Source organism: Heterodontus francisci, chromosome 5 (genome assembly GCF_036365525.1).
Source record: "Heterodontus francisci isolate sHetFra1 chromosome 5, sHetFra1.hap1, whole genome shotgun sequence".
Taxonomy (NCBI): Eukaryota; Metazoa; Chordata; class Chondrichthyes; order Heterodontiformes; family Heterodontidae; genus Heterodontus; species Heterodontus francisci.
The window spans coordinates 33,239,247-33,264,900 of NC_090375.1; the positions used below are offsets into that span (position 1 = coordinate 33,239,247).

Genomic DNA, 25,654 nt, shown 5'->3' on the forward strand with positions numbered 1-25,654 from the left:
ATTAGTCTAGTAGTCCTTCTCTGAACTGTTTCCAACACATTTACATCCTTCCTTTAATTAGAAGACCAATACTGTATAGAGTACGCCAGATGTGGTCTCACCAAATGCTCTGTATAACTGAAATATAACCTCCCCACTTTTGTATTCAATTCCCCTCACAATAAATGATAAAATTCTATTAGCTTCCTTAATTACTTGCTGTACCTGCATACTAACCTTGTGATCATTGCACTAGGACACCCAGATAGATCCCTCTGCATCTCAGAGCTCTGCAATCTCTCACCATTTAGAGAATGTGCTTTTTATTCTTCCTGCCAAAATGGACAATTTCACATTTTCCCACATTATATTCCATTTGCCAGATCTTTGCCCACTTACTTAACCTACCTATTTCCTTATGCAGCCTCCTTATGTCCTCTTCACAACTTACAGTTGTACATAACGTTGGTTAGGTCACACTTGGAGTACTGTGTGCAGTTCTGGTCGCCACACTACAGGAAAAATATGATTAAGCTAGAGAGGGTACAGAAAAGATTCACAAGGATGTTGCCTGGTTTGGAGGGCTTGAGTTACAAAGAGAGATTGGATAGGCTTGGTCTGTTTTCCCTGGAGCGAAGGAGGCTGAGAGGGGACATGATAGAGGTGTATAAAATTATGAGAGGCATAGATAGGGTAGATAGCCAGAGTCTGTTTCCCATGGTGGGGGTGACTAAAACTATAGGGCATAGATTTAAGGTGAGAGGGAGAAGGTTTAAAGGGGATCAAAGGGGTACATTTTTCACACAAAGAATAGTGGATATCTGGAATGAGCTGCCAGAGGAGGTGGTGGAGGCAGGAACAGTAGCAACATTTAAGAGGCATCTGGACAGGTACTTGAATGAGCAAGGCATAGAGGGATATAGAATTAATGCAGGCATGTGGGATTAGTATAGATAGGCATTATGGTCGGCATGGACGTGGTGGGCCGAAGGCTGTATGACTTCTATGCTGTACAACTCTATGACTCTACTTTCCTACCTCATCAGCAAATTTAGCAACCATAGTCCCTTCAGCCAAGTCATTTGTATAAATTGTAAAAAGTTGAGGGCCAGCACTGATCCCTGTGGTACACCACTCATTACATCTCGCCAACCAGAAAACTACCCATTTATGTCTACTCTCTGTTTCATGTTAGATAGCCAATCTTCTATCCATGCTAATATGTTACCCCCTACACCATGAGCTTTCTTCCCCGCAATAACCTTTGATGTGGCACCTTATCAAATGCCTTCTGGAAATTTAAGTACAGTACATCCTTTATCCACAGCACGTTACTTCTTCAAAGAACTCCAATAGAGTGGTTCAACATGATTTCCCTTTCACAAAACCAGGTTGACTCTGCTTGATTACCTTGAAATTTTCTAAGTGCCTTGCTACAACGTCTTTAATAGCTTCTAACGTTTTCCCTATGACAGATGTTAAACTAACTGGCCTGTAGTTTCCTGCTTTCTGTCTCCCTCCCTTTTTGAATAAAGGACTTACATTGGCTATTTTCCAATCTAATGGAACCTTCCCCGAATCTAGGTAATTCTGGAAAATTAAAACCAACGTATCAACTATCACATTAGCCTCTTCTTTTAAGACCCTAGGATGAAGTCCATCAGGACTCGGGGACCTGTCAGCCCTCAGCTCCAACAATTTGCTGAAGGGTGATGTAAGCTGATTATGCAAGTTCTAAAGTCAGGCTCTTTTTCGCAAAGCATAACTAACTGGCCTGTATACCATCATTTAAATCTCCAAAATGACTATTCTTGCTCATCAACTGAACAGAACTATATTCTGGATCTACCATTCACAGGTTAAACTTAATAAAGCTGCATCACTATCTTTAATTCTCACAGATTTGAAAGTTTGACTTTTTGGGTGGGAAGCTGAGACTCTGCACCCCTTCCCCTTCTTTTCCCCTTTCTTCCTTTCCACTTTCCCTAGTCCTTCAATACTATATACAGTGTCATGTATATAAATTGTAAATTATGTTGTGCAATTGTGTATTATTGTCAACTGCCATTTTATACAGCACGTTTTAAGTTTGTACTTCTGTTTTCTGATTGTCAAAATGGAGGAGAGAGGTCAGGTGGGACAGTCACTTGAGAAGAGTCTAGCTTTAGGACCCAGAAGATCCCTATCCAACCTGTGCGGACTCGAAACTGCAACCATTTGTGAGTATAGTGTGTCCTCCATTATACAGCTGCCGTGTGCTAGAGACACATTTCCATGCAAGAAGCCACAGCCTGTCTTCAAGCTGCACTGACTTTTCTCTCTAAGGCCTTTTGAACAAGAAAAATTAAAGAGAAGCCACACTTTAAAAAATCCAGCAAGAAACAAATCAACTCAAAGACAAGCTGCAGTAACAGCAGAAAAGGTCTGATATCTATCAGTTTCCTCTCCGTCTAAAAAAAGGTGACTTCAGCAATTTAGCAGTCTCCATTATTACCTTTGAGAGTGCAAAGAAAAAGAAATTTGCAAGAGAAGATATCTCCAATAGCTCCTCCTCTATTCGGCATTTCTAATCAGTGATCTCCAACTTTTGGACACTTTTTTTTGATATTCATGGACACCAGTTTGAAATTAAATCCATATTAGCTAGTAATTAAGATAAGTTTCTATTTAATAAATGTCCTTGCCTTTTCTTAAATGCCTTTAAACTTTCCCTGAATGTTTGTAAGCATGTGTGGGGAAGTTAAACCCCTTCCCGAGTTTAAAAGTGTGTTAATAAACACGACTTCTTTGTTTTAACTTTAAAATCTGTGTTACTGAAGCACTCATTTATTATCAGGGTTTAAGGGAGGGAAAGAAATTCAATCACCAATCTAGTTACAGACAGGTGGTTGAAAAAAACAGGGAAATTTGATCAGAGGAAAAAAAAATTAAACGACCAGCCTGTTCATTAACAACTGTATTAATCCAAAAGGATGATCTGGTGACCTGTTCACCACTTTTCACCAACGTTGCTCTGAAGTATATCTCGAGGCTGTACAATAGCATGGCCCCAAAATGTCTTTTCCTCAGATCATCCATCCCTTCCTTAGATTAGGTACAGTTTTCAAGGTGGAATGATTGAGATGGGCAACTTTGTGTAGGTGATCACATACATGAATTACCATCTCACCATTCTCTGCACAATGATGCAGCAACACTCTATGTCAGCCTTCTGTGCTCTAATGAAAAAATGTAATGAGCAAATGTTTTCCAGTCTGTGTATTTATTACAAAATAATTATGGCTGAATCTCTCAAAGATGATTACGTATGATACAAATTGGGAGCAGTCTTATACATGTCCAAAGGTGATCATTCAAATCTCGACAAGCCTCCCTTTTTTGTTGGATAGTTAGTTGTACTGTGTCCAAGCATGCCCCTAAAAACGTCAATTTTATCCTATTTTGCAATGAACTCTCGTTTGGACTTGATACAATGCAGAACGCACATAATTTCGAAAAAACAAACTGGTCTGAATTAGCAGATGGGGCAAGTTGTTCTGGGTCTATTTCCTAAAAGTACTTTGGTTAAAGAATAACACTTTTCACAAGAACTGCATGTTTGATTCTCAATATGCTGATGTTGCTTTGTTTAAGAAATATTCTTGTGTCTTGTGAGTTTTTTTTGCAATGGATAAGTATTGCAATATCTTGCATCTTAAAGCTAATGACAGTATAACATCTTATATAAAGAAAAATGTTCACATCTTGTTTTTTTTAAAAAATGTAGTGAAGAATTTTGTAATTTCTTTTTTCGCTGGAGATCAATCTCCACACATTCTCTTCCAGCGGATCAAGTTCAAACATTTCACTATCTTGTGACTTCACAAATCATTCAATAACGCGCAGTGGAGAATCTACCTCACTAACTTTGGGAATTTCCAGTATTGACACGTCTTCATTTACATCCTCTTATTCAGTCTTCCAGAGAAAAAAGTGACTTCTGCATCAGTCATCTCTCTGGAGACATCAATGCCGTTTGCCGTGGCAGCCTTTTAAAAATGGATCCTTCAACAGGTGACAGTATGAACGGTGTCGCCAAGGCTGCCCTGCCACGTGATTGGGGGTGGGGGGGGGGGTGGGGTGACCGCCGTCAATATGTAAAGTAGCTGCCCGCGGCGTAATCGTGGCAGCATGGGTTATGCGGGGGTTGGCTGCCATGTTCAATACCCGCTGCCGCTCCCAGCGGAGGGACTACAAAATCCAGCCCTTAATAAGGCCCAAGACAGAATTTCTATGGCCTCTGCAATTTCTTCCCTTGTGATCAGAGAACATATCCTATCAAGCACTCATGCTTTTTCTTCCTTTAGCTGAACTAACTTATCTACATCATTCAGCTTACTAAGTGATTTCAGGATTTGTATCATCTTTAGTTTTAGTTTAGAGATACAGCACTGAAACAGGCTCTTCGGCCCACCAAGTCTGTGCCGACCATCAACCACCCATTTATACTAATCCTACACTAATTACATATTCCTACCACATCCCCACCTGTCCTTATATTTCCCTACCACCTACCTATACTAGGGGCAATTTATAATGGCCAATTAACCTATCAACCAGCAAGTCTTTGGCATGTGGGAGGAAACTGGAGCACCCGGAGGAAACCCACGCAGACACAGGGAGAACTTGCAAACTCCACATAGGCAGTACCCAGAATTGAACCCGGGTCGCTGGAGCTGTGAGGCTGCGGTGCTAACCACTTTATTAAAAACCATTGGTAAGTACTTTCTACATACTGATCAACATTTGGTCCTCTCAGGGGACCCACCTCACTTTTAACATTTTATTTCCAACTGATATACTTGTAAAATACTTCACTGTTATTTTAAAAAGAATTCCTCATACTCTTTAATAGGGTTGTCCAACCTGTTGGGGGGCCGGCGAGACAATTTTGGAAGGATAGAGGCATTAAAAATTTATCTATTAATCAAAACAACAACAAATATGCATTTTTGTGAAGAGACTTTAAATGAGATTAATTTAGTGGCTTACTTTCTCGTCAATATGTTGGACACTGATCTAGAGATACCTGGCATTTTTTTGCTTGCACAAGTATTCAATGTTTGCCCGCACACTTCTAGTAGTGATGTGGAGTATTCCGGATAGATGTTCATCTGTCAGGAGTGATCTTGATCACTCTTTCTTTCTCTCTGTCTCTGTCCCCCCACTCTGTCTTGTTCCCCCCACTCTGTGTCCCCACTCTCTCTGTCCCCTCTCTCTCTACTTCCCTGTCCTCTCTGTCTCTGTTCCCCCTCTCTCTATGCCCCCCCTCTCGCTCTTTGTTCACCCCCTATTTCTATCCTCCCCCGCACTCTCTCTCTCTGATGGTTGCAAGGAGCGGGAGTGCTCAGCACAGCAGCTTTCTGGTTGGTCAGTTTTTTTAAAAACCGCAAGTCAGTTTCACAGCTGACAGGTGCTGGGTGCAGGAACAGTGGTTTCTGAATTTCGGACAGATTCGGGGATATCCGGCAGGCTTTTTAAAAAAAAGTTGGAACCTGCCAATCAACCCCAAATCAGTCCGAAGTTGGGAAACTGCTGTTCCCGATGTCAGCAGCTGTTAGCTGTGAAACTGACTTGCAATTTTTTTTAAAAAGCCGGTCTGAAAGAAGACGACAGTGGAAAATTTCTCATCTCTGAAATACATCCGCAGGCTGGATGGAAACCTTTAGTGGGCCGGATGCTGGCCTGCGGGCCGTAGTTTGGACAAACCTGCACTTGAGCTCTCCTCATCCCTCTGGTCATCGTGTGCACTCTGGCCTTTACAGGATCCCAAATGGTAAGGATTTGGCTTGGACAGGAGTGAAAGCAGGGGTTTCAGCAATCTTCACATTTGAGGTTCTAATAGGAAGTGATGTGGATATTGAAGGTAAGTGCTAGACTACTTAGCAGAGATTATGCTTTACAAAACACTTTTATACAAACTCCCATTAACTCTTGCAGTAGTTTATTAACACTTAGAACACTCAGCACCAAGGTTACTTGAATCATTAAAAGCAAAATTTATATTTTAATTGGCTAAGATGTGAGCCTAAGTTCCTGTTAATATTAATTATCTTTACAAATCAATGCTAATTTAAGTTTACTGCAATAAAAGGTTGAAAGAATAAATTTTGCAGTGAATCAGTAAATCGGTTTCTTTGGCATATTTTGACTGATGTCAAAAAAATTAGTTACTCAAAAGTGAACAGCGGTACATTATAGTTTCAATACAGAGCTTATGGACAGCTAAACTGAACCACAATTTTAGACAAGATAAAAAAAATAGCGCAACTGCTCACAGTTTGGAGTTTTTACTTACACGAAGCAGTCCTCTTCTGTGACTGTCAATGTCAAAGATTCAATGTAAGCAAGATGGTTAATGCTTTTCTAAATAAAGAAACTTTGGCTCTTTACAACTTCAAAGCAGAACAGATTTGAGGTTTAGGCCCTATATGTTTGAGTGTACAGTGCTTTTTAATTGCATGCTTTTATGTACATAGAAAATTCAATTTAAGGCTGTTAACAAAAATGAGAGCACATGGAAATGGAGGCATGCTATTGGCATGGGTAGAGAATTGCTTAGGAGGCAGAGAGTTGGGATAATCTGCTCAAATTGGCAGAACTTGAAAAGTGGTGTCCCTAAGGGACCTCAGCTTTTCACTATATTTATAAATGACTTGAATGAAGGAATAGAGAGCCATCTAGCCATGTTTGATGGTGCAGTAAATAGTGCAGATGGGAGCAGAAAGTTGCAAAGAAAAATTGATAGATTAAGTGAGTGGGCAAAACTATGGCAGATGGAAGGGAAGTGTGAAGTCGCCCACTTTGGATACTTACCCATCACTTTCTCAAAATGGTTAACTGACATTGCATAGTGTTTTTGCTAAATTCCTGTTCCACATATCCATCACTCTGCAGGCTCTGAACTTGAGTCTCAGTTAATGCTTGCTAATCTTTGCATTAACTTGTTCTTTGATCACAGACCATGTTAAGTAGCCTGCTTATGCCTATATCATCTTTGTGTCTATGTTTTAAAAATAAACCTGGATTATTTTCATTTCAATTCGGTGATTCTTCCTTTGTAACTTAGAGCACTAAGTCCCGAGATCATTGCCCTTCTCACTCTGAATCATTAGTGGGGATAATTTTGAACTTTGTGGCCTGATGATAACCTGGTAGACCACATTGCCAGCCTTTGTAGAGCCTGCCTTATGTTCTTTCCATTGACTTCAATGAGATGAAAGTTGGGCAGGTTCTAAAACAGATGGCCAAATGTTTTCCTTTTGCACTTGTGCTTATAAACTTCCATTCATTGTATACATATTTCATGTTTCTAGCTCCAATGTATATTGTCTTCCATTTATCGATATTAAAATCCATCTACATTCAAAAGCCCATGCACATTATTATCTGATTGCTTCCCTAACTGAAGGGAAACATAAAAAAATAAATTACACTTTTAGCTTGAGTGTTGCTTTGGAAGGGGAATGATATTCCGTCAATAATACTGATCCACATAACTGCATTAGTGCATGAAATTGTAGTTTAATGAGAAAATGAAGGGAAGAGTATTAGACAAATCCCAAGTGGATTTATAAATCACTTCACAATGAATAGAACCTGTTAAGATAAACTACTGATATAAATTTTCATTTAGGGACATCAGTTTTCCACTTAATTATTTTGCAAGATGATAGCAATATAAGGGCAGAATTTCGACATTATATTTTCTCTCTGGTATGGTGACAGGCTATGTGCTACTGTGCATTCCTTAAAGTGGCTATAAATGGAACATCCAAATACTATAATTGCTGAAGCAATGCTGTATGTCATTATAAGAGCAAAATACAATTCCTGTTGTTGGTCCTAATTATACAGAAATACCAGACCCCCCTCAGAGTTCATGAAAATATTTCAAGAAAAAATATTGGTTCTATCTATTCCTTTGGAATGTCAATACTCCCTGCAGTTTTCTTTTTAAACTTGAGGCCCTTACATTTGTATGATTGCCAAATAATGAAAATCCAAAATTTCAACTCATCAGTTTCAATAAATCAATGACATCACAAAGTAAATATTCATTATTTTTTTCAGTGTTATCACTAGTTTATTTTGCATGTAGTTCATAGTTTGAGCAAAGATTACATGACCGAGGAAGACACTCTAATGAACAGAATGCAAAATTTAAGGAGTTGTTTTGAACAGGAATGTGCTTTGTTCCATTTATTCAATACAGGGCTGCATCCAAATCAGAGTCACTGCCCTAGTCTTACCTTTTTTGTACCTGCTCTTCTGCAGCAGTGTATAATTTCTGTAGGAACACTCATGAGGAAAGGGTGCTTAATATAAAACCAACTAAAAAACATTAGAACGACTGTAACAAAATCTGGCCCACTGTGCTTTGATACCATCCACCTCATCAGTTTCTAAATTTTATATTGTTTCACTTAATACAACAAATGTGTAGCATTTACATATTGTATTAGATAATTTAAAAAACTTGCATTCATAATATGCCTTTCATGATCTCACTACATCACAAAGCATTTAAACAGCCAATGATGTATTTTAAAAGCGTAGTCACTATTGTAATAGAAGTAAATGCAGCAGGATTCCACAAAGAGCAATGTGATAGTGACCAGATAATTTGTTTGTTTATTGATGCTGGGTGAGGGATGGTTATGGAGCAGGAGTCCAGGAGAACTTCCTGCTCTTCTTTGAATCGTGCAATGGGAAATTTTATGACCACCTGCAAAGGCAGACGGGATCTCGGCTTAACGTCTCATTCAAAAGACGGCACTACGAACAGTGCAGCACTCCCTCAGTACTGCACTGAACTGCCGGACTAGCTCCAGTAAGAAAAGGAAGTCAAATCATAACTGCAATTTATTTTGTGCAAAACTTAATCAAAAGAAAATGAGAACTTCTCCTTACCTGAGCTGTTGTTTCAGTTCATTGAACCGTGGTCTTCTGCTAGGGTCATATGCCCAACATTTTGTCATAAGGCTATAGAGTGTTGGAGGGCAGTTTGGAGGCATTGGCAACCGCTCACCATTTTCAATTCTACCAATTACATCGTTATTTTTCACTCCTTGAAATGGTTTCACTCCATACATTAGAATTTCCCACATACAAACACCTAAAAGGTAGAAATAAAAAAAAAGCAGAAAACATTTTAATTTTAATATTAAACTAATGTTGCTTAAAAGTGAATGCTTACACCAGTTTGTCTAGAGAATTGGGGAAACCACACAAGTCATATCTGCCAAAACTAAAGTTTACAAGATCCACTGATTTCACTGCTATTGGTTTAGCCAGAGAAAACAAGTCTTATACACATGTTAACAGGTTAAATACCTTATGTACAACCAGAGTGCCTCTAGGACACAAACTTCCAAATTTCCCTGATCTGATGCTCTAGGCTTCCTTTTATGTTATCCCTTGCAATAGTTGCAAAGAGATATTGACAGACTAGGTGAGTGGGCAAAACTGTGGCAGATGGATTTCAATGCGGGCAAGTGTGAGATTATCCATTTTGAACCAAAAACGGATAGAGCAGGGTACTTTCTTAATGGTAACAGGTTAAGTACAGTGGATGTCCAAAGAGACTTGGGTGTTCAGGTGCATAGAATTTTAAAATGCCACGAGCAAGTGCAGAAAATAATCAAAAAGGCTAATGGAATGCTAGCCTTTATATCTAGAGGGTTGAAGTATAAAGACACAGAGGTTATGCTGCAGCTGTACAAAACCCTGGTTAGACCCCACTTGGAGTACTGTGAGCAGTTATGGGCACCACACCTTAGGAAGGTTATATTGGCCTTGGAGGGAGTGCAACGGAGGTTTACAAGAATGATACCTGGACTACAGGGGTTAAGTTACGAGGAGAGATTACATAAATTAAGCTAGAATTTAGAAGGTTAAGGGGTGATCTGATCGAAGTCTTCAAGATATTAACAGGCAAAGACAGGCTAGATAAAGATAAACTATTTCCACTGGTTGGAGATTCTAAAACTAGGGGGCATAGTCTAAAAATTAGGACCAGACCATTCAGGAGAGATGTTAGGAAGCACTTCTTCACACAAAGAGTGGTAGAGGTTTGGAACTCTCTCCCATAAACAGCAGGTGAAGCCAGAACAGATGTTAATTTTAAATCTGAGATAGATAGATTTTTGTTAAGCAAAGATATTAAGGGATATGGGCCAAAGGCAGGTATATGGAGTTAGGCCGTGGATCAGCCATGATCTCATTGAATGGTGGGACAGGCTCGAGGGGCTGAATGGCCTACTCCTGTTTTTATCTTCCTATGTTAATAGTTAGAATGAGCTCTGTCAATGTTGCTGTGTTATATTGCAATATCAGGCGGAGTATGTCCAGTTACAATTTCTACTGAATATACCAATAACAAATCCGTATAAGCAATCTATACTATACTTTAAAAAATGGAATATGAACTCCCTCATGTGCTTATCTAGCTTTCCCTTGAATACATCTATACTAGCTGCTTTGACAACTCCTTAAGGTAGTACACTCTACATTCTTAATACTCTTTGGGTAAAGTATTTTCTCCTGAATTCCCTACTCAATTTATTAGTGACTATTATATATTTATGACCCTGAGTTTTGAACTCCCCAACAAGTGGAAACATTTTCTCTATGTTTCCCCTTATCACTTTCATCACCTTAAAGACTGCCACGAGGTCACCCCTCAGCCTTCCCTTTTCTAGAGAAATTAGCCCCAGCTCAGTTCTGGTATCATCCTTCTTTTTTTCACCTTCTCCAGTGCCTCTATATTCTTTTTATATGAAGCCCAGAACTGTGCGCAGTATTCCAAGTGTGGTCTAACCAACTTTCCAAACAAGTTTAATGTAACTTTTCTGCTTTTCCAATTCTATCCCTCTAAAAATGAACCCTAGTATTCTGTGTTTTTTTTTTAAAAGCATAACCTTAGGAACCTGTGCCACTGTTTTTAGTGATTTATTTATCTGTACCCTAGATCACTTTGCTCCTCTACCCCAGACTCTGATTAACCAAGCAGTACGTAGCCTTGTTGTTCTTCTTACCAAAATGCACCACCTCACACATATATTGAACTACATTTGCCAATTACATGTCTATTCTACAAGTGTATTGATGCCTTCCTGTATTAACTACATCTCCCAATTGGGTGTTGTTTACAAATTTTTAAATTGCATGTCTGATTCCTGAGTCCAATTCATTAATCTAAATTGTGATCAACAGTGGTCCCATCAGGGATCTCTGTGCAGACTACTTTCCACCTTTTGTCAGTTGAAGTAGACATCCTTAACTGCTACTCTCAGTTTTCTGTTTCGTAGCCAGATTGCTTTCCATTCTGCTACCTGTTCCCTGACTCCACATGCTCTGCCAATAGTCAGGGCTTCGAAAGCAGTATTACTCTAGTAACATTCATTAGGCCAGTTAAGGAGAATCAGATCAGACACATCACATGAGTGGGTTGACGTGGCCTGGAATTTTCTGAAAGGATGTAACCAACAAGTTATGCCAAAATTTACACCAATATTTCCATTGGCAAGTTACAGCAAAATTTCTCAAGATTCCCATTAATGTATGCTGGACGTTAAAACAGGTTTAAAACAAGAGGAAATCACCTTAAAAAATCAAAGCAAAGGATGGTGGTCCCTCTTTATGCTTGAAAATTCAAACTTGAAGCCATCATTATGCACATTTGATACATCAGGTTTAAGAAAATACAATTGTGGAAGTTTAACAATTTCTAATGCTGATCCTTGATCATGTTAACAGCTTATAATTCTTCTTTCTTGGTTGCCCCATTTGAATTTTGTACGTCTGGAGTTTGAATAGAGCTATTCTCAACATTACTGCCTCATGGGTGGACTAATCTAAAATCAGAATATAAACATTTGTTACACAGGTACATAAATGGGAATTTGGATTTAAATTTTATATTTGGTCCTGAGGCTTCATATAAACCCAATGTAGTCCACATAGACAAACATGAACATATCTGGGTCTATGCTGGACAACTGGGGTAAATTAAATTTTAACTTGGTAATGACTGACTCGTGTCCAATGTCAAAAACAACTTTCATTTATATTGTACCTTTAATGCAAAGTGCTTCAGAAACAGAATCAGACAAAAATGGACACTGAGCCAAAGAAAGATATCAGAAGGGGTGATCAAAATCTTGCTCAAAGAGGTGTGGTTTAAGGAGGGCCTTAAAGGAGGAGAGACAGGTGGAGATGGGGAGGGTGTATGGAGGGAATTCCAAAGCACAGAGCACAGTCATGCCACCAAAGTTTGTACAGAAGGTGTGAGGCCAAAAAAAAAGGGGGAAGAAGTGGGTTGGAGGATATTACAGAGGGCAAGGGTGAGGTCAAAAAAGCAATATTAACACAATAGGATTTTAAATTGGAAGTACTGGGGGACCTGACTTGCAGCTCAGCATGCACAGGGGTGATAGATGTGGAGCAGCTGCTGCAGTATAAATATGTGCAGCAGTTTTGGATGAGCTGATGCAGCATGGAAGGTTGGTCAGCAGGGGACTTGAATAGTCAAGTCTGGAGGTATGAATGAGCGTTTAAGTACAGGGCTAAGGCGGGGCAGAGACAGGCAATATTATGGCGATATAAGTAAGTGCTCTTTATAATGAAGTGTATATTAAGTCAAAAACCCAGCTTGGGGTTAAAATGGATGAAGAAACTGTGAACAGTTTGGTTTGACCCGAGACAATGGCAGAGGAGGGCGATGCATCAGCAGCAAGGGTAGCATGGGTCAAAAACAAAGGCTTCAGTCTTCCCTTCATGTTACCTGGAGGAAGTTGTAGCTTAATCAAGACTTGATATTGGTCTGTACTGGAAACAAAGTGACTGCAAAGGGATTGAGACAGGCTGCAGAGAGGTAGAGCTGGGTTGTCAGTGTACAATAAAGCTGACCCCACGTCTGCAGATATTGTTGCCAAGGAGCAGCATGTAAATGAGGATGTGACTAGAAATAGATCCTTGGTGAACTCCAAGGTTATGATGCAGGGCAGGAAGAGAGATCATTGCTGAAGATGGTCTGGCTTTAATCAAATTGGTAAGCAAGTGAAACCCATTTGAAACCCAATGGAAGAAAGAAATTCAAACAGAATGGTATGGTCGTCCAGATCAAAAACTGCAGAGAGGTCGAAGAGAGATCATGCGTTATGGTCATAGTCTCAGAGGATGGCAGGGGGTAATTCCTGATTGGAGTAATTCAAACCTGGAGTTACGGGAAAGATGGGCATGGATTTGGGGGTAGGGGGAGCAGATCTTGTAACAACATGGAGAACACATGGAGGCTGTGTTAACTTGGTTTGTATTCCCTTTGTTTGTATGGTTATCAGGTGATCTAATTGAGATCTTTAAAATGATAGAGGGATTTAATAGTGTAGATACAGAGAAACTGTTTTCTCTAGTGGGGGAGTCCAGAACAAGAGGATTTAATCCTAAAATTAGAGTTCGGCTATTTAGGAGTAAAACCAGAAAGCACTTTCTTAACACAAAGGTTAGTGGAAATTTGGAACTCTATCTGAATGCTGAATAGATGCTAGTTAAATGAAGTTGTGGTACTTTTCAGCCATGATCTAAATAAATGGTGGTACAAGCTCCAAATGTTTGAGATGGAGCAATAGTTTGTAAGGACAGAGGGGCTCAAATTGGATCTTGAGCTGCAGAAGGAGGAGGCTGGTGATGCGGATCATTTTGGGAGGGAGGTGGACAGTGCCTGAGGATAATGAATGAATTACAATGTCAGCCAGAATGGGAGCCAGAAAGGGAAATTGGGTGGGCAATAATTTAGTGGGGATGGGATCAAGGGAGTAGGAGCTAAATCTGATGGACAAGATAAGTTTGGACAGCAGAGATCAGAGAGAAAATAGAAAAATACACAAGTTTAGAGCTAGGGCTGGGATTTAGGATGGGGATGGTTTGGGTTGATGGACAAGGGATTTTAATTCCGTATAATATCAATTCAGTATAATTCAGTTTAGGGGAAGTAGAGTAGAAAGCCTCAGAAGCAGCTGAGCAGATCGTCTGAATCTCAGTGATAAAGAAGTCCACAATCTTCTTGCACTACTAGTTGGATGCGAGGGTGGAAAAGGTAGGTGAGAGGGGTTTAAATTAGCTTTGTCGAACATTTCTCCAAAGACAGGAATGACAAATATCAGGAGATAACTATATTTCATTTAAGAAGCAGCAAAATGTACAAGAATGGAGTTGAAGCAAACTTACCAAACATCCATACATCACTAGCTGAGGTAAACCGTCGGAAGTTGATTGATTCAGGAGCCATCCATTTGATGGGTAGCTTCCCTTTCGAGGCTGCCAAAAGAAGGATGCAAGTTCACAAATAGTGCATCTATGCCTTACTTTCTGTATCTGATCCTGCTTATCAATTAATACAAACTTAAAGTGGGCTCTCACAGAGCAAGATGATGCAATCCACTTGACAAACCATGTGCACAAAAAAAAAGGCTCGAGTTTCTGCTCGGGGTGCAATCGGGAAAATGCATCTGGAATGCCTGGTTATGACATCGGTTTTGCCAAGGTGAAGTTAGTTCCAAATTTCTGCTCAAACTCAGTTCCATAAGCCAGAATGCAAAATCTCCCATGAATCAGCCCAATCGAGAATCATTAGAATTAGAACATTACAGCGCAGTACAGGCCCTTCGGCCCTCGATGTTGCGCCGATCATCTGACCTACACTATTCCATTTTCATCCATATGTCTATCCAATGACCACTTAAATGCCCTTAATTGATTATTGACTGGAACAGGGGTACAAGTAGCATAGTGATTATGTCACTGGATTAGTAATTCAGAAACCTGGACATATGATTCGGAAGCATGAGTTTAAATCTACAGCAATTAGGGAATTTTAATTCAATCAATTAAATAAACAGGGAATAAAAAGTTAGTATCAGTAAAGGTGATCATGAAACGACTGGATTGTTGTAACAAGGATATATTCTGTTGAGAGAGAAAGACTATGAGAAGGATAAACCATCTGTGGTTAACTAAGGAAGTTAAGGATGGTATCAGATTGAAAGAAAATGCATACAATTTTGCGAAAATTAGTGGTAGGCCAGAAGAAGAAATTAGACTATGAAAGTAAACTAGCAAAAAATATAAAAACATAAAGTAAGAGCTTCTACAAGTACATAAAAAGGAAGACAGTAGCTAAAGAAAACATTGGTCCCTCAGAGGATGAGACTGGGTAGTTAATAATGGGAAACAACAAAATGGTAGAGAATTTGAAAAAATATTTTGCATCTGTCTTAATAGTAGAAGACACTAATAATAGTGTCAATAATAGTAGAAAATCAGGGGGTAAAAAGGAGGGAGGAACTTAAAACAATTACTATCACTAGAGAAAAAGTACTAGGAAAACTAATGGGACTAAAAGTTGAAGTCTCCTGGACCTGATGGCCTGCATCCTAGGGTCTTAAAAGTGGCTGCAGAGATAGTGGATGCATTAGTTGGAATCTTCCAAAATTCCCTGGATTCTGGAAAGGTCCCAGCAGATTGGAAAACTGAAAATGTAATGGCCCTATTCAACAAAGGAGAGAGACAGAAAGCAGGAAACTATGGGCCAGATAGCCTAGCATTTTGTCATTGGGAAAATGCTGGAATTCATTAAGGGAGTAGTAGCAGGAAATTTAGACAATAAATATAATCAAGCAGTGTTAACATGGTTTTGTGAAAGGGAAATTGTGTTTGAAAAATTTATGAGAGTTCTATGAGGATGTAACAAGCAGGGTGGATAAAGGGGAACCAGGAAGTGTACTGTATTTGGATTTCCAAAAGGCATTTTTTTTACTCATGTCATGGGATGTAGGCGTCGCTGGCCAGGCCAGCATTTATTGCCCATCCCTAGTTGCCCATGAGAAGATGGTGGTGGGTTGCCTTCTTGAACCGCTGCAGTCCATGTGGGCTATGTACACCCACAGTGCTGTTAGGAAAGGAGTTCCAGGATTTTGACCCAGCGACAGTGAAGGAACAGCGATATAGTTCCAAGTCAGGACGGTGTGTGGCTCGGAGGGGAACTTGCAGGTGGTGGTGTTCCCACACATTTGCTGCCCTTGTCCTTCTAGGTGGTAGAGGTCATGAGTTTGGAAGGTGCTGCCTGAGTAGTCTTGGTGCGTTGATGGTACACATTGCTGCCACTGTGCGTCAGTGGTGGAGGGAGTGAATGTTTGTGGATGGGGTGCCAATCAAGCGGGCTGCTTTGTCCTGGATGGTGTCGCGTTTGAGTGTTGTTGGAGCTGCACCCATCCTTCAATCAGGTGCCACATAAACGGTTACTACACAAGAGCTCATTGTGTTGGGGATAATATATTAGCATGGATAGAGGATTAGCTAACTAACAGGATAGAGTCAGGATAAAATGGGCATTTTCAGGTTGGCAACTGTACCTAACGGGGTGCCACAGGGGATCTGTGCTGGAGCCTCAACTATTTACAATCTATATTAATGACTTGGATGAAGGGACAGAGCATATTGCAGCCAAATTTGCTGATGATACAAAGATAGGTGGGAAAGCAAATGGCCAGGAGGACATAGAGTCTGCAAAGGGATCTAATTAGGTTATGTGAGTGGGCAAAAATTTGGCAGATGGGGTATAATGTGGGAAAATTGAGGCTATCCACTTTGGTGAGAACAGAAAAGCAAAATATTACTTAAGTGGAGAGATACTGCAGAATGCTGTGAAACAGGGATCTGGGTACCGTCGTACATGAATCTCAAAAAGTTAGCATGCAGATACAGCAAGTAATTTGTAACGTTGGTCTTTATTGCAAGGGAGATGGAGTATAAAAGTAGAGAAGTCTTGCGACAACTGTACAGGGCATTGGAGAGACCAGACCTAGAGTATGGCACACAGTTTTGGTCTCCTTATTTAAGCAGTGATATACTTGCACTGGAAGCCATTCAGAGAAGGTTTACTAGGTTGATGAAGGATGAAGGCGTTGCCTTATGAGGAAAGGTTGAGCAGGTTGGGACTATACTCATTGGATTTCAGAAGAAAGAGAGGTGATCTTATTGAAACATATGAGATTCTGAGGGGGCTTGACAGGATAGATGCTGAGAGGATGTTTCCCCTTGTGGGGGAAATCTAGAGCAAGGGGGCATTGTTTCAGAATGAGGTGTTTCCCATTTAAGATAGAAACGAAGAGGAATTTCTACCCACAGAGGGTCATTAACCTTTGGAATTCTCTACTGCAGAGATCAGTGGAGGTTGGGTCATTGAATATATTCAAGGCTGAGTTAGACAGATTTTTGATTTGCAAAGGAGTCTAGGGTTATGGGGGCAGGGGCAGGCAGGCGGGAAAGTGGAGTTAAGGCCACAATCAGATCAGTCATGATCTTACTGAATGGTGGAGCAGGCTAAATGGCCTGCTCCTATTTCTTGTGTTGTTATATTACAACCTATCTGGTTCACTAATTTCCTTCAGGGAAGGAAATCTGCTGCCCTTATCTAGTCTGGCCTATATGTGAGTCAAGAGCTATGGCAATGCTGTTGACTCTTAAATGCTCTCTAAAACTGGCCTAAGAAGCCACTCAGTTGTATTCAATAAGGTGGTTCACCATCACTTTCTCAAGGGCAATTAGGTATGGGCAATAAATGCTGGCCTTGCCAGCGACTCCCACATCCTGTGAATGCATAAAAAAAGGCCAATGGGCTCTCAAGATTACTGAAAATGTGTTCAAGGATATCAAAGAATTACTGCAGCTGAAGTAACAGGACAATCAATGATTTCAATTGACTGCTGGTTACAGGTCTTACGCACCAACGACAGATCAAGTGACTGAATTTGAATTAATTTAAACTGAACTTGAAGTAATTGTAGCATCAGTATGAGAAACAAACCTATGTGAGGCTTCCACTGACTGCTGGTCACTGTAGCTACAGGTCATTCATGATGGATTAATGTCCCCACAGGTGTCTGTGCGCCCGAAATTCTGGGTGTAATCTGATAACCATCCCCAATTGGGCACAACTGGCAGAAGCTTGCAATGTCAGCCAAGGGTTGGATCAAATTTGAGAGTGGGGACTGCTTTGGGTGAACTGACATTTTAATGAACACAAAAGATTACTGATCCTTGCAGTGGTTATAGGCATCACCTAAATCTTTTGCGTTATTTCAGTTGCGCTTATATCTGGGCAGAAAACACGCAGAGATTCCAGGCCATTGTGTTTACTTTAAGGAGCAGGAAAATTCCGGCGTCATGTTTTCGGATCATGCGCCATGATGCTGACAAAGATATTTTAGTAATAATGCGACTCAGGTGTTAGGAATAGCTTTATTATGGTGATGTTAATCTAATACAAACTAAGACCCAGCTACTAAATTGATTAAGTTCTGTTGATATTCTGCCAAATAGTTCATCTTCAGGTTCCTCACGGTTCCACTATGCAATAATTACTTACCAGGACCACACAACAAGGACTGCAAATTATTACGATGTAAACAGCCAATTGGATTATATGCACTGTTCTATGCTGTGGAGAAGGGGAATGTATTCCAAGTAAGATTTGCGTCAAAGCATTTCAAAATAAATGCTAAAGGATTCTGCCGGACAAGCATTAAATTTGACCAGTATTAAATTTAATAGGTTTACAATTTGTTGTGTCAAAAATCTAATTGCTTTCAAAACACTTCATACTTCAGAGGACTCACTGTTAGCACAGACTAGACATAATCAAATATCAGAATGTTACCTACAGAGATTGCCTATTCAACTTTATAGTTTGTATTTACTCTAATCCCCACCTTTGTAGTAAGTGCTGTCTTCCATGTATCTTGACAAACCAAAGTCTCCTAACTTTACACAGTCCAATGAGGATACCAATACATTTCGGGCAGCGATATCCCTGTAAGGAAAAAAGTATCGATTAAAATATTTATATTGTTCCTCTGAATAGAAGGTGCTGATTTAGTCAGATTAATCCTTTACAATTCTTTTAGGTGAAAAGGACAATTTATATTATTTTCTCCACTGGATAATGATCTTTTTCTTTATGTTAAATTGCTTTTGAAATGCAAGTTTTTCTGTGCTTGTAAATTCAAGAGTAGTATTAACACAGGAGTCAACATCCATTGTCAAACTAAACACCGATAATTTGCTTCAATACAACACGATTAGGCCAAAATATATAACACAAGCTTCATTTCAGAAATATATTATTGATTGTTGCCTTTACTGCTGTCCTTCTGCTTACTAACCACTAATCCCACTGTCCATGGGTAGATTCTACCTTCTACTTTTGTGATATCAAGTTATCCCCTTTTATTACTGTCTACCAGCTGTATTAAATGACATTTTGTTATTCATCACTGAGGCATATATGAAATAAACCATTAATGATGTTATTTACAATGACATTGTTTTGATGGGTTACAGAGAATTGATTACAATTCAACTTTTTCTTGTATTTTTAAGGAGAAATTCCTCCAAGTAGCAGACTATTGTTAGAATTTTTTGAATAAACCTCAGTGAGAGCTTTGCATCACCTCTATATTAGTGATCAGAGGAATGTTCAGAAAATGTATTTTTTTAAAAATAAAACTTGTCCTTAACAATCTATTGTGACTTACGATTAAAACAAACAATAGCACAATATAATACAATCTGATGGGCAGACTTATTCCAATCATTGAATATAGCAAGCTATGCACTACACAATAATAAAGGTTGAAAAAAGCTACAGCACAGTTAATTTTACCCAAGATAACCTTAATCCACAGCAAATGATCAGAAACATTACCTTCCAACTCTTCAATGACAGGCAATTGGTGCTAAAGCCTTGATAGATAATAAAGAGTGATTTTACAGCAAAATTAATGAGTGACCTCTGTCAGAAGGGTAGCTTCTTACAATTCTTGGTAGCTCCGGGAATCTAACCTCTACTTCAAATGACTACTGAAGGTGTTTTAAGGCTTTACTTTCTGCTACAGTTTGCTCACAACAATTCTTTGAACACTTTATGCTACACACTTAGGGCAACTTGTATTCAAGAGGCAGAGATAAACATTTTTCCGTCATTCATCTGTGGTCCAGCAGGTGGCACTCATATAGCAGCTTCCAAAAGGTGATTTATTTTCCTTCATAGGTGGGGATTGGGATACACAGAATTAGGTTATATTATGTTTATTAGTTTCTTCCCATTTAGGTCTTCCCATACCTTTCAAAAGGAAAGATAAATAGACTGAGATGCAAGCAGGTGACTTCCACCCAGGCCTCTATCAATGTTGTTGAATATTAAATAAAGTGCAAAATTAAAGTTTAGGATTGCTCATCTCTACCGGTAGGGAAACATTTAACATATATTCAGTGTCTCAAATAGAAAATATCTGAGATTTGGAACATGCCATGTAACTGTATGGTATATGGCACTTCTTCCAAACAACCTCTGAATCTAGCTGCATTTTGTTTCCAGTTCAAACACCATTTCATGCATTTTTATTAATTAGTAAATGGTCAACAATGCAGCGAGTTAGGTTCCATCCAAATCAACATTCCTACAAGCATCCCGTCCTCTGAACAACTGGACTAAACTGCACATTTACTCACCGATGTACAAATCTCTTACTCTCCAGATAAGAGAGTGCTGTGCTGAGCTGGTAAGCGTACAGAATTAAGGAGGCCAAGTCCAAGTTGTATTTTCTTACTTGCAAAAACGACCGTAACTGAGTGCAAAAAAATTTTTTTTAAAGAAAGTAATTTTTCTGTTAAAAAGCAGTTCTAAAGTATTATTCTTTTGACACAAACCGATCACAAACATATTGTAAATGCATCATATTGTAAACCTTCTGGCAAATTGCTTCTTCGTAGTTTGTGCAGTTTAATTTCAAATTAATTTTTAAAAATGTTAATCTAAACCACATTTCATTATGGTTAATTGTTACTATTCAATCTGTGTAAATCCCTTTATAATCACAGAAAGTTCACGTCACAGGAGGCAACCATTCGGCCCATCGTACCCATGCTGGCCAACGAAAAGCTACCCAATCCAATCCCACCTTTCTGCACTAGGCCCATAGCCTTGCAGGTCATGGTTTTTCAAGTATACAGTCAAGTACTTATTAAATGCGGTGAGAGTTTCTGCCTCTACTACCCTTTCGGGCAGTGAGTTCCAGGTCCCTACCACCCTCTGGGTGAAAAAATGATCCTCATCTCCCCTCTAATCCTTCTACCAATTATTTTCAATCTATGCCACTTCATTTTTGACCCCTCTGCTAAGGGAAATAGGTCGTCCCTACTAACTCTATCTAGACCCCTCATAATTTTATACACATCAATTAAGTCATCCCTCAACCTCCTCTGTTCCAAGGAAAGCAATCCCAGCCTATCCAATCTTTCTTCATAGCTAAATTTTCCAGTCCTGGCAACATCCTTGTAAATCTCCTTGGCACCCTCTCCAGTGCAATCACATCTTTCCTGCAATGTGGTGACAAGAACTGTATGCAGTACTCAAGCTATGGTTTAAATAGTGTATACAGTTCTAGATAATCTCCCTGCTCTTATATTCTATGCATCAGTTAACAAAGGAAAGCATGTTACATGCCTTCTTAATCACCTTATCAACCTGTCCTTCCACCTTTAAGGGTCTGTGGATATACACTCCAAGGTCCCTCTGTTCCTCCACACTACTCGATATCCTCCCATTTATCGTGTATTCCCTTGCCTTGTTTTATCTCCCAAAATGCATTACCTCACTTCTCGGGATTGAATTCCATTTTCTTCCCAACTGACTAGACCATCTATATCTTCCTGCAGTCTAAAGCTTTCCTCCTCACTGTCAACCACATGGTCAATTTTGTATTATCTGCAACCTTCTTTATCATGCCCCTTACATTCGAGTCTAAATCATTAGATTAAACTATAAAAAGCAAGGGATCAAGTACTCAGCCCTGCGGAACCCCACTAGTCTTCTAGTCACAAAAACACCATTACCCTTTGGCTCCTGCCACTAAGCCAATTTTGGATCCAATTTACCACTCTCCCTTGGATCCCAAGGGTTTTTACTTTTTTGACCAGCCTGCCATGTAAGACCTTGTCAAAAGCCTTGCTAAAATCCATGTAGACCACATCCACCACCTGCCCTCATCGACCCTGCTTGTCACCTCCGAAAAAATTCAATCAAGTTAATCAGACATGACATAAAAACAAGAAATGCTGGAAATACTCAGCAGGTCTGGCAGCATCTGTGGAGACAGAAGCAGAGTTAATGTTTCAGGTCAGTGACCCTTCTTCAGAACTGGCAAATATTAGAAATGTAAAAGGTTATAAACAAGTAAAGAAGGGATGGGGCAAAAGATAACAAAGGAGGTGTAGATAGGACAGGGTCACAGAATAGCTGACCAGAAGGTCATGGAGCAAAGACAAACAATATGTTAATGGTGTGTTGAAAGACAAAGCATTCGTACAGATAGGGCGTTAACGGACTGAAAATTGAACAGCCGCAAGTACAAACATGAAAAAAACAGTGAGTAAGCAAACTGAACAAACTAAGATGAAATAAAATAAAAACAAAAAAAATATAAATAAAAAAGGAAAAAGAAAAAAATAACTAAAAATAAAAGTAAAATGGGGGACCCATCATGCTCTGAAATTATTGAACTCAATGTTCAGTCCGGCAGGCTGTATGTGCCTAATTGGTAAATGAGATGCTGTTCCTCGAGCTTGCGTTGATGTTCAATGGAACACTGCAGCAATCCCAGGACAGAGATGTGAGCATGAGAGCAGGGGGGAGTGTTGAAATGGCAAGCAACCAGAAGCTCAGGGTCCTGCTTGTGGACTGAGCTGAGGTGTAGCGCAAAGCGGTCACCCAGTCTGCGTTTGGTCTCCCCTGTGTAGTGAAGACCACATTGTGAGCAGCAAATACAGTATACTACATTGAAAGAAGTACAAGTAAATCGCTGCTTCACCTGAAAGGCGTGTTTGGGGCCTGGGATAGCGAGGAGAGAGGAGGTAAATGGGCAGGTATTACACCTCCTGCAATTGCAGGGGAAGGTGCCGTGGGAAGGGGATGAGGTGGTGGGGGTAATGGAGAAGTGGACCAGGGTGTCACGGAGGGAATGATCCCTTCAGAATGCTGACAGGGGAAGGGAGGGGAAGATACATTTGGTAGTGGCATCATGCTGGAAGTGGCGGAAATGGTGGAGGATTATCCTTTGGGTATGGAGGCGGATGGGGTGGAAAGTGAGGACAAGGGGAACCTTGTCCCAGTTCTGGGAGGGAGGGGAAGGGGTGAGGGTAGAGGTGTGGGAAATGGGCCGGACACGGTTGAGGGCCCTGTCAACCACAGTGGGGGGGAATCCTCGGTTGAGGAAAAAGGAAGACATATCAGAAGCGCTGTCATTGGCATCATCAGAGAAGATGCGTCAGAGATGGAGAAACTGGGAGAATGGAATGGAGTCCTTACAGGATGCAGGGTGTGAAGAAGTGTAGTCGAGGTAGCTGTGGGAATCGGTGGGTTTATAATGGATATTAGTAGACAGCCTATCCCCAGAGATGGAGACAGAGAAGTCGAGGAAGGGAAGGGAAGTGTCAGAGATGGACCATGTAAAGGTGAGAGAAGGGTGGAAATCAGAAGCAAAGTTGATAAAGTTTTCCAGTTCGGGGCGGAAGCAGGAAACGGCACCGATACAGTCATCATTGTACCGGAAAAAGAGTTGGGGGAGGGGGCCTGAGTATGACTGGAACAAGGAATGTTCGACATATCCCACAAAAACACAGGCATAACTAGGACCCATGACCTTCCATTAACAAATCCATGCTGACTTTCCTGAATTAATCTATGCCTTTCTAAATGAAGGTTTATACTGTTCCTCAGAATTGACTCCACAATTTGCCCGCAACTGAAATTTAGCTAACTGGCCTATAATTCCTTCCCTTTTTAAACAATGGTACAACATTGGCAGTCCTCCAATCCTCTGGCACCACTTCTGTAGCCAGGGAGGATTGAAATATGATGGTCAGAGCCTCCACAATTTCATTCCTTGCTTCTTTTAACAATCTGGGATATATTTCATGTGGGCCTGGTGATTTATCTACTTTCAAAGACATCAAACCCTTTAATACTTCCTCTCTTATAATGTTTAACCGATTCAATAATTCACACTTTTTCTCCTTAACTACAATGTCATCATCGCCCCCATCTTTTGCGAAGATAGCCGCAAAGTATTCATTAAGAACCTTAACCACATTCTCCGCCACCACACATAGGTTTCCTACTTGGTCCCTAATAGGTCCTATTCTTTATTATAATAAAAGCAAAATACTGCAGATGCTGGAAATCTGAAATAAAAACAAGAAATGCTGGAAATATTCAGCAGGTCTGGCAGCATCTCTGGAGACAGAAGCAGAGTTAACGTTTCAGGTCATTGACCCTTCATCAGAACTACTCTTTCCTTAGTTATTCTCCTGCTCTTTATGTACATACAAAACATCTTTGGATTTTTTTTTGATTTTTATTTGCCAGTAATTTTTCATACCCTCTCTTTGCTTTCCTAATTTCCCTTTTAATTTCACCCCATACACTTTCAGTATGCCTCTTGGCTTTCTGCAGTATTAAGCTCTCGGTGTCTGACATAAGCTTTCCTTTTTTGCCTCATCAAGAATTGCCCCCACCCCTGTTGTTGGGTTTGCCACATACTGGCTAAAAATGTTCTCCTGAATGAAATTTCCGAATACTGTGCCTTCTGTACCTTTTACACGGACTATATTCCAGTTAATAATAAGATAATTGAAATCCCCCACTATTATTACCTTAATGTTTTTGCATTTGACAGAATTTACCTATAAATTTCACAGAATTGTTCTTACAGCGCAAAGGAGGCCATTTGGCCCATCATGTCTGCACTGGCTCTCTGAAAGAGCAATTCTGTCAGTCCCATTCCCTTGCCTTCTCCCCATAACCCTGCACATTCTTCCTTTTCATATAATTGTCTAATTCCCTTTTGAATGCTTCAATCGAACCTGCCTCCACCACACTATCAGGCAGCGCATTCCACTCGCTGCGTGAAAAAGATTTCCTTATGTCAGCTTTGCTTCTCTTACCAAATACTTTAAAATCTGTGCCCTCTCATTCTTGATCCTTTCACGAGTGGGAACAGTTTCTCTCTGTCTACTCTGTCCATACCCCTCATGATTTTGAATACCTCTATCAAATCACCTCTCAGCCTTCTCTCCTCCAAGGAAAACAGTCCTAACTTCTCCAATCTATCTTCATAACTGAAATTCCTCATCCCTGGAACCATTCTCGTGAATCTCTTTTGTACTCTCTCCAACGCCCTCACGTCTTTCCTAAAGTGCTGTGCCCAGAATTGGACACAATACTCCAGCTGAGGACGAACTAGTATCTTATACAAGTTCAACATAACTTCCTTGCTTTTGTATTCTATGCCCGTATTAATAAAGCCCAGGATACTGTATGCTTTATTAACTGCTCTCTCAACCTGTCCTGCCACCTTTAATGACTTATGCACATATACACCATGGTCCCTCTGCTCCTGCACCCCATTTAGAATTATACTCTTTATTTTATATTGCCTCTCCATGTTCTTCCTACCAAAATAAATCACCTCACATTTCTCTGCATTGAACTTCATCTGCAACCTGGCTGCCCATTCCG

At 40.1% G+C, this 25,654-nt stretch overlaps 1 protein-coding gene across 5 annotated transcripts in view; it reads right to left on the minus strand.

Moving 5' to 3' along the window:
- The window catches only part of LOC137369804 (focal adhesion kinase 1), a 717,355-nt gene that overhangs the window by 122,106 nt on the left and 569,595 nt on the right, over positions 1-25,654 (minus strand). For all 5 annotated transcript variants that reach the window (XM_068031302.1, XM_068031301.1, XM_068031300.1 and 2 more), the window contains 4 exons: positions 20,590-20,705; positions 18,789-18,889; positions 14,248-14,337; positions 8,932-9,136 (listed from right to left, as the gene is read on the minus strand). In XM_068031302.1, coding sequence (XP_067887403.1) covers positions 8,932-9,136; positions 14,248-14,337; positions 18,789-18,889; positions 20,590-20,705 — 512 coding nt within the window. The remainder of the gene's footprint in view (positions 1-8,931; positions 9,137-14,247; positions 14,338-18,788; positions 18,890-20,589; positions 20,706-25,654) is intronic.